The 14,011-nt window shown below is 42.1% G+C and overlaps 1 protein-coding gene across 3 annotated transcripts in view; it reads right to left on the bottom strand.

The window, feature by feature from the left end:
- The window catches only part of PPP2R2B (protein phosphatase 2 regulatory subunit Bbeta), a 295,801-nt gene extending 282,076 nt beyond the window's left edge, over nt 1-13,725 (bottom strand). The window contains exons 1-2 of one of the 3 annotated variants that reach the window (XM_010383388.2): nt 13,502-13,725; nt 12,802-12,995 (exon numbers count right to left, since the gene is read on the bottom strand). In XM_010383388.2, coding sequence (XP_010381690.1) covers nt 12,802-12,871 — 70 coding nt within the window. In that variant the 5' untranslated portion in view covers nt 12,872-12,995; nt 13,502-13,725. Of the gene's footprint in view, nt 1-12,801; nt 12,996-13,391 lie in introns of all 3 variants that reach the window. The other 2 variants (XM_030927531.1, XM_010383383.1) reach the window with 2 other exon arrangements.
- Between the last annotated feature and the right edge of the window lie 286 nt (nt 13,726-14,011).

The following is a 14,011-nucleotide window of genomic DNA, read 5'->3' on the forward strand; positions in this document are numbered from 1 at the left end:
TAGCATTCTCCATTCATCTCTCACACACACATACACACACACACATACACACACACACACACACATTGAGTGAGCCTGGAAGGAAATATAGCACATCAAAAACGTTTATAATGATTGTCTCTGGCATAGCTAGAAGGAAATTTGATTTTCTCTTTTAGACTTTTCTGTACAGTCAAAATTTTCATCAATGAACATGTACTTTATTCTCTTAGAGGATCTCTTCCTTCTCCTTTAACAGGTTTCATATTCATATTTACATGTGTTTTTTTAATGTATCTATTCCCAATAGAATGCAAGGTCTGTGAGAGCAGGGTCTACATTTAATTTTTTAAAATTTTATACCTAGGATTTTTAGCATAGTGCCTAATATATAATTAATATTTTTAAAATAACTGCTGAGTGAACTATTGGACAGACACTGATTAGAAGGGATATGGCTATGTTTGAGGACTCTAATGAGCTGTCAAACATTCTGTTACATCTCTAATCTCCAGCTCACTTGTTAAAACAACATGCCATCTTCCTTGCATACTTTTGCCTCCTAGCATCACACAAGACTCTGCCTCCAATGAGGAAAGCCATTGCCACCCCTCTCTACCTGCCAGCATCCCACCAAGGCCCTACCTTCCCACTTAACCACTACTGGTGAGGTGAGCTTCCCTCTAGCACTTACTGCAGCCACTCACTTGGAAGATTAACACTGTTTGGACCTCTACTAGGTTCCCAGTACTTTTCTAGAGTGGGGGTCAGCAAATGATGGTCTACAGGCTACTCCTTGATTTTGTAAATAGAGTTTCACTAGAATACAATCATGCCCACATACTACAATGGAAGAATTGAGTAGCTGGGACAAAGGCTGTATGCTTAGCAAAGCCTAAAATATTTATTATCTGACCCTCTACAGGAAAAGTTTACTGATCGCTGTTCTAGAATATTGACACATTTTTACAAAATGGAGATAATACCAAAGTTTCATTCTATTAGGATATTCATAGGCAATATGAGATCCAAAGTATATGTCCAAGAACTTTGTACAGAAAAATTATTGTATTGTACCTCAGTTTGCTCTTAAGAACATATATTTTTATGTCAGACATACCTGCATTCAAGTCCTGGATCTGCTGATTGATACTGGGAAAAATGACACAAATTCTCTAAGCCTCAGTTTTATCATCAGTAAATTAGAAATCTATTTTCTCTTTCACTCCATAAGTGTGTAATGAGTGCTTTTTCACCAGACACTATACTAGGAGATGGATAAACAATGGTGAATAAGATCTAAAGTCTCACCCAATTCAGCTCTAATTATACATACTTTTGATGGTTGTTGTGAAGATTAAATTATATACACACACACACACACAGATACATACATATACACACACACATATATATGCACACACAGGCATCTATATAATATATACATATGTAGTATACCATAGATACATAATACGTAGTATATAACATAGAGTACATCCAGAATACTTAACCCAATTCCTGCTACACTGCAAGCACTCAGTATATAGTGGCTCTTCCTCATCATCATAATTACAGCAGAAGTCCTTTTAACAGACCTCCAAGTAGCTGACACTCCAAGAAGAAAAAGTACCTTCCATTCTTTCTGTAACACAGGCCTACAACATCCTTTATAAGTACTCCAAGCTCATTCAATAGGCTAATCTCTGGTACATAGGCACACTTCTGCTCCTTCAGGTTGAGTTGCATATTTACTAAGAGTCATTTGTGTTTGTTTCCAAGTCTCCTGATACCAGTTATACTTGTTATTTAATTAAATATCACGGAAGGTGATGAGAAGAATAGTGTAAAAAAAAGGATGTTGTTTCATATGAAAAATCAGTTGAAGAATTTCAAAAGACTTGACAAAGAATCATCAAATTAAAAGTAGGAGATATAAAAATCGGGAAACAATTAGAAGAATCTAGAAGGATTCTGTAGTAAGATTGCTTCTGTGATATCTATGGTCTTGTTCAACCTTAAGGAAATCAAAATTGGACATGGTCTTTGTCATTTGGGGTACGGTTCATGCAAGAAAAATATTACAACCCCCAATCACCAAATCCATACTCAAAGGTAAGGCCTTGATTCTTCATCTGGCCTTTCATTGAAATTAATAAATTTAAATGGCATATTATTTTTTGTAACTCCTTGCCTTAACTTTTCAAGTTCACTGTCAACTATTGGTCCCAAATGCATGGAGTAGAGAGGGATTCTTTTGTATTTATTTATTTATCACATATAAATAATAACATGTTGCCTCATCCCCTGCCATATTTTTGTAGGCAAGAAAACCCTCAGCAAAATGAAGTGACCTGCCCAAGGCCACAGAACTAGCATAGCCAGAGGTGTGTCTAGAGCCAGGTGGGCTCTGATTCCACCACCTCAGCTACCACATAATAATAGAGAGATAAACAGGACACAGTTTCACGCACCCTGGCTTCTGTGGTTAATTATGTTTTGAGAAGGACTGAGTGTCACCTGCCCAAATAGATGGAAAGATGTTTGAGAACAAGACAATAGTCATAATTCACCATATGCCCCAGCACATCCTACATAGCACTTGGCAATAAATAATTTTTGTTTGAATTGTTAAATTTTCTTTCCCATTTTATAATAGTGGAAGAAATTGGGGCCTTCCTGGTTTCTGAAAAAATTACGTTCCCTTGGAGTTTATAACCCGCTCCATGGAGTATAAAATAGCAGGAGAGAAATTCTATTGTGCCTGTCAGATCATGTCATTGAGAGCTTAACCTCATTGATTGGCACTTGTTCTTCCCCATCAGTGTGGCAAGATGAGCAGCACCCTGCTCACCAGATGGTTATTTGTTCCACCAGCCACCTTTGCTGCATCCCTGATTCACTCCAGCCCAGGACTGTCTCCAGCATTCATGCTGCAAGGCAACTCCTGCCAACAACTTTGCCAAATGGCTCCTCTCAAAGTCATGGCTGCCCAGACAGACTGGCTCCTCCATCTGCAGCAGCTTTTGGCAAAGAGAAGTTTCTCTTTCTGGCTCTGCCTCTTGGCTGCACCAGAGCCTTCTTGCCAGAAGGATGATTTGACCCAGGAAGTACAGCCAGACCTGGAATTTCTGGGGTCATTTAAAGCCTATGGCTGTGTTTTCCCAGTCTCACCCCTGAGTTGAACATAGAACATACCAAAGAGACCTAGATGATCACAAATACAGAAATGATGCCTCATAGAAACTTATGAGTCAGAAAAGCCTACTGTAGAGAGCATGCCTTCCCTCCCCCATCTTCAACCTCATTATAGTAGATTAGGAAACTGAAGCCCAGAGAGTAGAAGTGACAAATTATGGTAGCAGGACTGGAATCCTACCCAGGTCTTCTGACGTGCATTCCACATTACTGTTTACGATAGTGTATTGCCTTTCCATTTTCCCCCAGTTCATTTTCAAATCCTTGGTAGAAATTGGACCCTTGTATTGATTGATTCAGAAGAATATTTTTTAGAAAAATGAATCATCTTTTCTCTATCAACATCATAACTGTTCTTTTAAACAGGTGTTCATTTACTACATTGTGATGAATTTTTGCCAAGTTTAAGAATACAGGGTTTGGAATCAGACAGACCTGGATGTGACTTCTGTTTTACTCACCATTGTGTCACAATGGACTAGTCATCATATTATTTTGCTTTAACTTTTCATTTAAAGGGGGATAAGAACAGTATCAGCCTATACAATTAAATTGGATTACATGAGAAAAATATTTTAAGGCTCAAAACCTGTACTGGCACACAGAAAGCCCTCCATAACTACCAGCAGTCATTATTAATTATTAACATTCAAATTCACAATGGTTTTGGGAGACACAGTACTGGGCACATATAAATAGGTAGGTCAGGTATTCTCATTCTCTGCATTAGGAAATTCAGGTTCTTTAGTTCACATTACTGATCCACAGTTACACAGAAAACAAATAGAATACCAGAGATTTCTAATTTTTTCTTGTCGTTTTGCTAAGAAATGGGAACTGTCATCTCAGCTTTAAAGATAATAAAATCAGGAAGGAGAACATTTAAACAAAAACACATATACACATAATCACTGCGGCATCTTATGTAATATAAAAGCTGGAAACAATTTTCTATCCACAGAGAACTACTAAATAAACTGTGGTACTGTCATACTATGGAGCACTGTGCAACCATTAAAAGGCATGAGACAGATGTAGGTGTTCTGGTAGGGAAAAATCTTGAAGACATATTACTAGTAGAAGAACAAACAAATTGCAGATAAAACAGGCAGTGTGTACTCATTTATGCAAACATCCTCCCCAACTATATATCTATACATGTATATTTAAATGCATGAATAGAAAGATGGCTCTGAGGAAGTCTACCCACTACTGATAATGGCAACCTTTGGATAGGAAAGTGGGATGGGCATGGGATGGAGGGTGACTCATGCTTTATCTACTTATCATGCTTGAATCCTTTTAAGTAAGAAAGAATGTAGTATTATTTGACTTTTAAATAAAAACATAAAGGCAGAGGGAAATGCGAATTACAATAATGCAGTTGGAGTGAACCAACAGACCTCCCAACTTGAGTGTCTCTAGCCCTAACCTGACTTCTACAAAGCTACATGAGTAATGTTAGTCTCACTGAGTTTCCTGTGTGGCTCTCCCACTGTGGTAAGGTCCTTCCTGGTGGTATTTTGTACTTAGGGACCCAAGTTCTATCTTTTAGACCACCTGGGAACTCTCAGCAGCATCTTGCTGCAATATTTTCTATTAGAGACATTTACAGCTTTGCCAGCCTCTACACCCTTGTGTGTCTGTAGAGGGACACCAAGCTGATGCTTCTACATTAAGTGGAGGAGGCGGCCTGCCATTCTGTGACCACTTCAGGTTCATTACTTAACAAGGATCCATACCGGTGTGATAAGCAATGCTTGATGGAGGAGGTTTTCAGTTCCCTAATATTATGGATCAAATTGTACCCCCCTTCACCTCAATGTAAATGTCGAAGCCCTACCTCCTAGTGTGACTGTATTTGGAGATAGGTCCTTTAAGGAGATAATTAAGATTAAATGAGGTCATAAGGATAAGGTCTTATGGGGCTAGTGCCCTTACAAGAAGAAAAGAAATGCCAGGGATTGCTCTATCTCTTTTCACACTTGCACACAGGAGAAAGGCCATATAAGGACCCAGCAAGAAGTTGGCTATACATGGGAAGAGAGAACTCACTAGAAACCAACCCTGCTGGCACCTTGATCTTGGAATTCTCGACTCCAGGAATGTGAGAAAACAAAATTTCTTTTGTTTAGGCAACTCAGTATGTGGCGTTCTTTTAAATGCAGTCTGAACTGACTAATACACCAAGCACAAAGGCCAGTATACCTGAAACACATCCTCCCACAAGTAAGGTACTCTTCGGCACACTCTGTCCAAAAGACCCCATCCTTCTCAGGTTAAATCCTGTTCATAGGGGCCCCACTAGATTCCTAAACTCCACACATCATTTTTCCCCTTACACACAGACCCCTCCTTCATTTAACATTTGTTGTAAGCGATCAAGTCTTTTACCTCTAAAGCACAGAAGTGAAAGTCTGACTTCCCCCTATACATGCACACACCCCTTCCCACTACCCAGGATGACCCTTTCTCCAAAGAAAACTATGAACATTAACTATTAATATTTCCCACTATTAACTCTTTCCACAGTGAACTTGGAGTAGAACTCAAAGGTTCCTGGGTTATTTCTGACAAAGTTCCTAGTGAACTTATAAAAATAATCTGTGCTTTCTGTGATATAGTTGTATTGGAGCTGACATTCAGCCTGATTCTAGACTTCTATTGGAGAGGCAAAAGAAGGAAATTTGGTGGTAAAGATGACAAGTTGGGTGAAAGCAAAATCATCTTCTTATTAATGGAAGATGAGGAGAACCAGGTGGAGAGCCACTCTGGCCAAAGTGAGGCCTCAGACATCCACATATTTGTGTGCAAAAGGACATCTGCCATCCCACAGCTGCCTCTGTCATACTCCTCTTGCTGTGGCCCAGGCAACTATATGAGTTGTCATGAGCTGGGGAGAGGGGGTGCCTAGATGGCCCAGTGGGATCATCTCAGCTCAGCCCGGGAGCTGCATGCTTACTGTCCTACATCGGGGATGAGTGACATGGAGAAGGCTATTCAAAAAACTCCAGTTTTTTGTTTAGTTCTCACATCTTCGTTGCTCAATTCCATAAACACTTTTTTTCTTTTCTTATTATAGAACAGAAGAAATCTACAGGAGTAAGTCAGCTAAGGATTCTGTTACTAGGTTGGAGAATTCAGCTCCCTCCCTGTGGGATAATGGAAAAGGCCCAGAGATGTGCACTGCTGTGCTAGGAGAAGATGGATCAAGTAAATTCAGCAGCACCGAGTAGGCACCAACGGGATATATGTGGAGGGTGGAGCAAAACTTGCATTTCCCCAAAAGATCCTGAGCAGCATGGGTAGGCAAAGAACATGTGCCTAGAATCCACAGAGTCATGGGCTCTAATCTGGTTATGCCACTTACAAGTGAGTATGTTTGTAATACATGTGTGTTTGTTATGCAAGTTCCTTTGGTTCTCTGTACCTCGAAATTTCTTATTTTAAAAATGGGGTTAATGCAACCGTTCTCTCTGGGTTGATGAAAGAGATTAAATGAGTAAACATAAGAAATACCTAGGAAAATGCCTGGAATAGACAGTACTCGTGATACCTTAGTTTCCTTCCCTCAGCTAAGTGTCTAAATTGGACCCTTATTTCTTCTTAAATGCAAATGCCAAAGTCTAGGAATGTCAGTCTACAGCTGTGCTATTTTCATTGGGCATTATCAATATTTTGACAGGACTGGCCTAATATTATTCACCCCAGGATCATTGGTACATTTCTGACCAGCACTCATAAAGGGCTTGGGATTGCCCCTGGGGACCTGGATGCTAATAATGAATACTTTCTAGTGATTTTCAATGCTTTCTGGTTATTATGTTTAGTAGCAGAACATTTCCCATCCCCAGAAAGGTCATTTACAGTAGTGTAAGGCAGCTACTTCTCACCTTGCATTTCAGGTTTCTCTGAGAACAGTGGAGAGCTCAAACATTCATCCATATGCATTGGAAATAGCATTCTGATCTGGCATTTGCATACAAATACCAAAGCAACTTAAGGAACTATGAGGCAGCTTTCCATCATACGACACTACCCCCTTTTATTTTTTCAATGCCTTCCCAGCATCTTCACATCAAAAGCCATTCTCATGTACTTTCCCAGCTTTATTCATCATAGGTTCCCTCTTTCTTGAGTTTATGTGGAATGGAGGATGGAGGAGAAACCTTTACTTCCTCACTTTTATTTTCTGTGGCCCTAAAAACCTAATGTATTTCACAAATCACTCAGATTTTAAGTTTGGAGACGCTCTAAACTGAACTCATCCAAGACTGGACTCTTCTTATCCTACCACATTGCTGAGAAATGGCCATATATTATAGTATTACTTGAATAATATCAGTGTGTGGTTAGTTATACTTACCAAGGCCCTATTCTATTGTGAGGTACTTTTTTGCTACAATTTCTTCATACCAAGCCAAGATCCACTTCCTTGTACTTTCTCACTCATTGGTTCAAGTTTTGCCCTGAAATGCTCTTATCTGAGGCATCTCATCTATTCATACAGTTTTAAGTACCTTTAATATGCTGGTGATGTTTAATCTAAAATTTATTATCTAGTCCAGGTCTTTCTCTTGAGCTTCAGACCCAGAAATACAATTGCCTACTTGCAAGTCTCACTGTGAAACTAGATGTCTCACTGTCTTCTCAAACTAATCAGTTTTCAAAGTCTGTTTCCGCTTTCAGTGATGAGCCCCATTACGCATCCATTTTCATGGCAAAATTCTGGGAGTCATCCTTGACATCACCTTCTCTATCTGCACCCAATCATATCAAGTAAGTGTAATGCATTCTTTTTCTATTATGTATCTTAAATCCATCTAATTCTCTCCATCTCTACTGCTGACACCATCCTGGAACACACCATGACCTCCTAATTATCTCCCAACTTTCATTCTTTTTCATTACATGCCTGGCTCTCTAACCCCTACATAGCAGCCAGACTAAGCTTCTAGAAAAACAAATCTGATCATGTTTCCTTCTCCCTTAATGACTTTTCATTCATCTTTGGATAGAGTCCAAACTCCTTGTGGTCAACAAGGGTTGATGTGATCTGGTCCCTGAATACTTCTCCAGTCTTTTTTTCCCCAACATTTTATTATGAAAACTCAAACAGACTGCAAAGTGGAAAAAAATTACAGTGATTATCCATAGACCTACCACCTTGATTTAGTCATTAACTTTTTTTTTTTTTTTTTTTTTTTTTTTTTTTTTTTTTTTTTTTTGAGACAGAGTCTCGCTCTGTCACCCAGACTAGAGTGTAGTGGTGTGATCTCGGCTCACTGCAACCTCTGCCTCCTGGGTTCAAGTGATTCTCCTGCCTCAGCCTCCTGAGTAGCTGGGATTACAGGCATGCACCACCACAGCCTGCCAGTGATTAACATTTTATACTTGATTTATCATATGTCTATCCATTTACCCATCCCTGTATCTTAGCATTAATCTTTCTTGCTTTTGGTACATTCCAAAATGAACTGCAGACTCCAGTCTCATTTTTATCACTCTTTTCTCTGCTCCTAGCCATAGTCATCTTTCCATTCCTTGGATCAGTTAGGCTATTGTATCGCTCTGGGCTATTGTACTTGTTGTCTCTTCTACCTAAAATGCTTTCAGGTCTTGTTAATTGCAGATTCATCCTTTAGTTCACAGCTTCAGCTGTCTGAGAGGCTGTCCTTGAACTCCCGATCTAAATTAGATTCACCTTTCTACCTTAAGACCCCCCCAAGCATCTTCTGCCTTTCCTAAATATCACTTATCACAATTGGTAACTATACATTTATTTGCAAAATTATTTGTCTAATACTGTCTCCTCTGCTAGATTCAAAGATCCATGAAGACAGAGACCTTGTCTGTATTGGAACATCCTGTATCGCCTCTGCAATATTTGTTGAAAGAATTAAAGGCAGACTGAATCAATAATTGAAAGGAGCTACTTGTAATAGTAAACTTGTTCTTCCTTTAATATGTATAAACAAGACAGTTTTTTAAAAAAGGCTTCTGAGGGAAGATGGACCCCACTTGTTGCCAGAATATAACCAGCAAGTATATTAAGTAATAATAACAACTATAATGAATTAAGGGTGGGCTTTGTACTAGGCATATCCCAAGTGCTTGAGTGCTTTCTCTGCATCAAATGATTTTTCTTTGGCATAGGTTCTATTGTTATTCCCACTTTCCAGCTAAGGAAACTGAGGACAGGGCAGTTATTTTAAAATACCCCATCTATGTAGAATATTCAGTCTATCTGTGGCCCCATTTGAAAGTAGAAGATTAATCTAGAAAACTCACAGGCTGCTATAACGGAGACAGGGTTTTACTTGGCTCTAACTGAAGCCTAAAAATATAGCAGGAAACCCACATATAGAGAGATTTGAGAGATGAATCCCTGGTTAGGAATCCTGGATTTCCATATCTTAAAAATAAATAAATAAATAAATAATCAAATCATTGTGCTGACTTTATTTTTGTGGGAAATTTCAACCCCACCCAAGGCCCTTCCTCTATATAACCCCATATACACACTTCATATTCTCCCTGCAAAGGATTTTATGCCTGACGGCAACACAGCTTACACGTCAAGATAAAATCATTGCAATCTTTCCCATAATAAGAGCTGATTGGAAGCTAAAGGAAAATGAAGCAGTGCAGAATTTCCTAGTGGGAAAACCTAGCCTTCAGACACTGGCTTGAGTTTGAAGACAAGGTTTTCCATTGAATGTGTGACTTTTGGCAAATTAGTAACATCTCCAGTCCTCAGTTGCATCAGTTACCTTCTTTGAAAATGGAAATGACAACATCCATTTAACAGGGTTTAGATATATTGAAATGCCATACATGAAGAGCTCAGCACAGTGCTTGGAACATAGAAGATGTTCAAAGATGTTAACTTTAAAAGAGGAGGAAAGATAGGGAAAGGTAGGGGAGGGCAGTAACTTTCATGCTCAGAATTAAAAAAAAAAGTCCTAGGAAATTTAGTTATTAAATGCACATCATGCATTCTTTTGAGAGATACGGAGAGAGAGAGAGAGAGACTGAGAGAGAGGAGCTTGGGTGAAAGTGTCCTTTAGCATTTGCATTGCTCTTAGCTGGATGAACTTGCATGCAGCCACCACTTACAATGCAAATTGAGTTTAGAGTCCTTCACACTAACTACACAGCAAAAACCTTTCAGCTTTAAATAGAACACTGCAATGTGCAATGATCTGAGCAAACAGAAGAAAAATTCAGAAATACACGTGAAGGAGATATTTTGGAGGGAAAAAAGAACAATCTGACATAACTGAGCAGGTAGGAGGAAAATGTAGAAATATTAAAGGAAACAGAAAAGCAAGATCTATAGAAGGAGCTAGAAGCTAATTCCCCACCCAGTAAGTGGGTATAAGTTAATAAGGGGGAAGAAAACTTGTGGGGCAAGTCCCCAGTGAGGATAATTTTAACAAAGAGTCTTTTGATCTGGTGCTGTTTCGAGGTATACTAACACTTCTTAAGGTATTCATTGGAAGAACCAGGACTCTTCCCCCTCTGGCAATAAATTTGCATGAATCTTCCCTGAAACGAATAGGTCAAAACCATAGGGAACTTCTTGCTCTATCTAACTTCTGGTATTTACATCGTTTAAGTTCTCTTTTCCTTTTCTTTCCACACCTTCTCTAAGATCAGATTTTAAAACCTGGAAGCTTCTGTGAAATAAAGGTTTGTCAGTTTTAAGTGTGTTTAGTATGTGTATGTGTTTCAGAAAGAGAAAGAAATCTGAGAGGTTGATTCTCACATGCCAGAAAGCTCATTGCTATAAACTCATATCTAATTTTTTACTACATGAACCTAGATATTCTATCCAGAATCAGAGTTTTCAAAAATGGAATAAAATAAGAACAAAGGTAATATCCAGGGCCCTGAAAACAATAAAAGAATGCCATTTTAAACTGATTTCTTCACTTCACAGTTGACACTCCTAAACACATAGCTCCACTCTGGGCATTTTCTCAGCTTGCTAAGTTTCTCTTGCCTGCATAATGTAATATACAAGAAAACACGAAGGCAGCTTTCTTTCTTTGTGGTTACAAACAGAAAGAAATTTACCCCCCAAAGCCAACAGATCCAAGGCCAGCTTCTCTCTTGGATGACATGCTTAGATACAGAGTTAGTCATATGCTATCAAGTCACTGAGTCAGTGACAAAGCACTAAGATTGAGGGAGAACGTCTTACAATCAGGTTGCCATCATGCACAGAAAAAGAATCGGTAAGTATGGTGCTCTGGATAGGGGAGAGATGGACTGCACATCTTAAAATCCATCTCTAAGCTCCTGGAGGCCAGAGCTTACAACTCTGCTTTATCTGTCTAGCACCATGGGCATACTGGGCTTGATGCTCTCCAAAAATGATGGCAAATTGAGAATATACTTTCAATAGCACTGGGCATTCCTTCTATCTAGAACTTCCAGGGATGTTTATAGAAGATGCCACCTTTACCCCCAGATGTGTGTGTGTCTTTTTATTTATTTCAGAGTTTGAACTATTTTACTCCCCCATCACATTTCTCTAGTAGCCTTTTGATTTGATTAAATATTACAGAAATGTTAGCATCCAAGAATAATAATTTTAAATTAATACAACTTGCAACCTTGTTCTAAAGAACTTCCACATACATTTTCTCGCATGGATATTACAATGTGATAAGGCAACACTTTGTAGGAGTGGCTAAGGATAAAAGGCCTACAGGTAGAAAATGAAAGCAAAAATGCAAAAGTTTTGGCATTGGGGGAAAAAATGCCTCTACTCTCTATTCACACACAAAAGGAAGAATGAGATTCCACCTGCTGACTTTCTCTCCCTGCCCGCACAGCACTAAGGCTTATGTCAGAACACGCTGGGAGAGAGGGAGAGACGACAATTTCACCTCTTGGCAAAGCTCAGCTTGCTGAACCCTCTTGCTTTCTGCTGGCTGTTGATTCAGCAGAAACTACTGCTGCAGAATTCATAATGGTGATTTTTAAAGGCCCCACCGATCGCGTTGCTCGCCCCACGTGTCAGCCTCATTCGCTGACCGCTAGAGCACTATTTCCCCAGCCACCTTTTTATTTTTGCTAATGCACTTCCAAAAGGAAAGAGGTTCGGCCGTTTGCAAAGGGCCTTTGGGGTTTTGATTGTCTGAGCAGGTAACCTGGCCGGCCGGGGAGATGAATGGGCAGGAAATGAAACCATGCCCTCCCTGCAGCCACTGAGAGACATAACATCGTTTCGCTCAGGGAGGGGGTACCAAGGTCCTACTGGGCCCCTCCCTTCTTATCTCCCCCCAAGACCCCTGCAAACATCTCGGGGGAGGGATCATCTGCCTTCCTGGGGTCATCTTTCTGGGCGAGAGCCCCACCCTGAAAAGCCTAATCCCTGAGGGCCATTTTAACTCCCGTGGGCGCCGGGTCCACCTGCTGCTGAACGCCGGGCTCGCCTCGCGGAGCCCGGATGGATGCGGGGTGCACTGGCGGCTGCCGGGGCCAGCCGAGCCCCCGCCCCAGCCCCAGGGCCCGGAGGAGTCTCCGCCACTACGCGCCCAGCTGCCCACGAAGCACAGTGATCCGCAACTTGCGCCCGGCCCCAACGGCGGAATGCGGCGGGGCTGGCGTTACCTTCGGTCGCATAGCTGTGGTCGCGCAGGAAACTGTTGTTGATTTTGCGGGTATCAATGTCCTCCTCCATTGACAGCAGGCTTACTTGCGTGGGAACCAGAAGCCGGCAGACAAGTATCCATGATCCCTCCCCGCAGCCAGTCTCACAGGAGAGGGGGGCAGGGGAGCCAGTGGGACTGCACCATGGTCCGAGCCTGAGGAGGAGACGGGGAGGCGGAGAGAAAAAAAATAAAAACCCGGCAATGGAGCTGTCACCTCCTCCACTCGGGTTCTGCGAGGCTGCGGCGGCTCCTCCCGCGCGGTGCGCTCACTCCAGCTCCAGTTCCCAGCGAGGATGCTGCGCCTGCCTCAGCTGCCTCCGGGTGCCAAGATGCGCCGTGCCCCGAGGGGTATGGTCCCGCCCCCCCGCCCCGGAGGCGCTCACAAGCGGGTCTGAGGAGATGCCCAACAGGTTCCCCTCGTTGGCAGCCGCTCCAAAATGCAAAAAAAGATCCCTCCTCCCCCTGGGAGAGCGGGCAGCCGCGACAAAATGGTGCCTTTCTGGACCCGAGCTGCAGTGGCGAGATGGCAGGGACAGGATTCAGGCTTGCCTGGCCGGAATGAGGATGCTGGTCCCACGGGAGGGCGGCTCCGGCAGGCGAGGGTAGGGAAGCTGGCGGGGAGCTGGGCAGGGCGCTGCGGCCGGCGCCAGCGCACTCACCCTCACACCCACACGCGCGCACTCGCAGCTGCTGCTGCTGCTGCTGCTGCTGCTGCAGGAGGCTGGAGGCGGCTGGTGCATTAAAGGCGAGGCTCCTCCCAACCGCGTCAGCAGCCCCAGGACTCTTTCCCAGCAGCGGTGGTGGCCGAGGCAGAGGCTGCGGTTGCTCTTTACTGCAGTGGGGCTCATGCAGCCGCGAATCGGCACCTGGGCAGCAAGCGACTAGCTTGCAGGTTCAGGTGGAATGCATAGACGCGCTCTTCCAACCTCCTCCCCTCTCTCGCCACTCAGCTAAGGGCTGCATTTACGCTAGCACCCAGAGCCCTTAGCTCACTGCCTTTCTCCGGACCCTTGCACTTGAGGACAGAAAAGAGAAGTAGGTTCCTTTGGATAGTCAGGAAGTCTACATCCAGGTCCCTTTTCCTCACCCTTATATGATGCATGTGGTCCCTTGGTGAATTTAAAGGGCGAGGTTTGGGGCTCGAAGCTTCAGAAAGAGAGGAGAGAGTG

This window comes from Rhinopithecus roxellana, chromosome 3 (assembly GCF_007565055.1).
Source record: "Rhinopithecus roxellana isolate Shanxi Qingling chromosome 3, ASM756505v1, whole genome shotgun sequence".
Lineage (NCBI taxonomy): Eukaryota > Metazoa > Chordata > Mammalia > Primates > Cercopithecidae > Rhinopithecus > Rhinopithecus roxellana.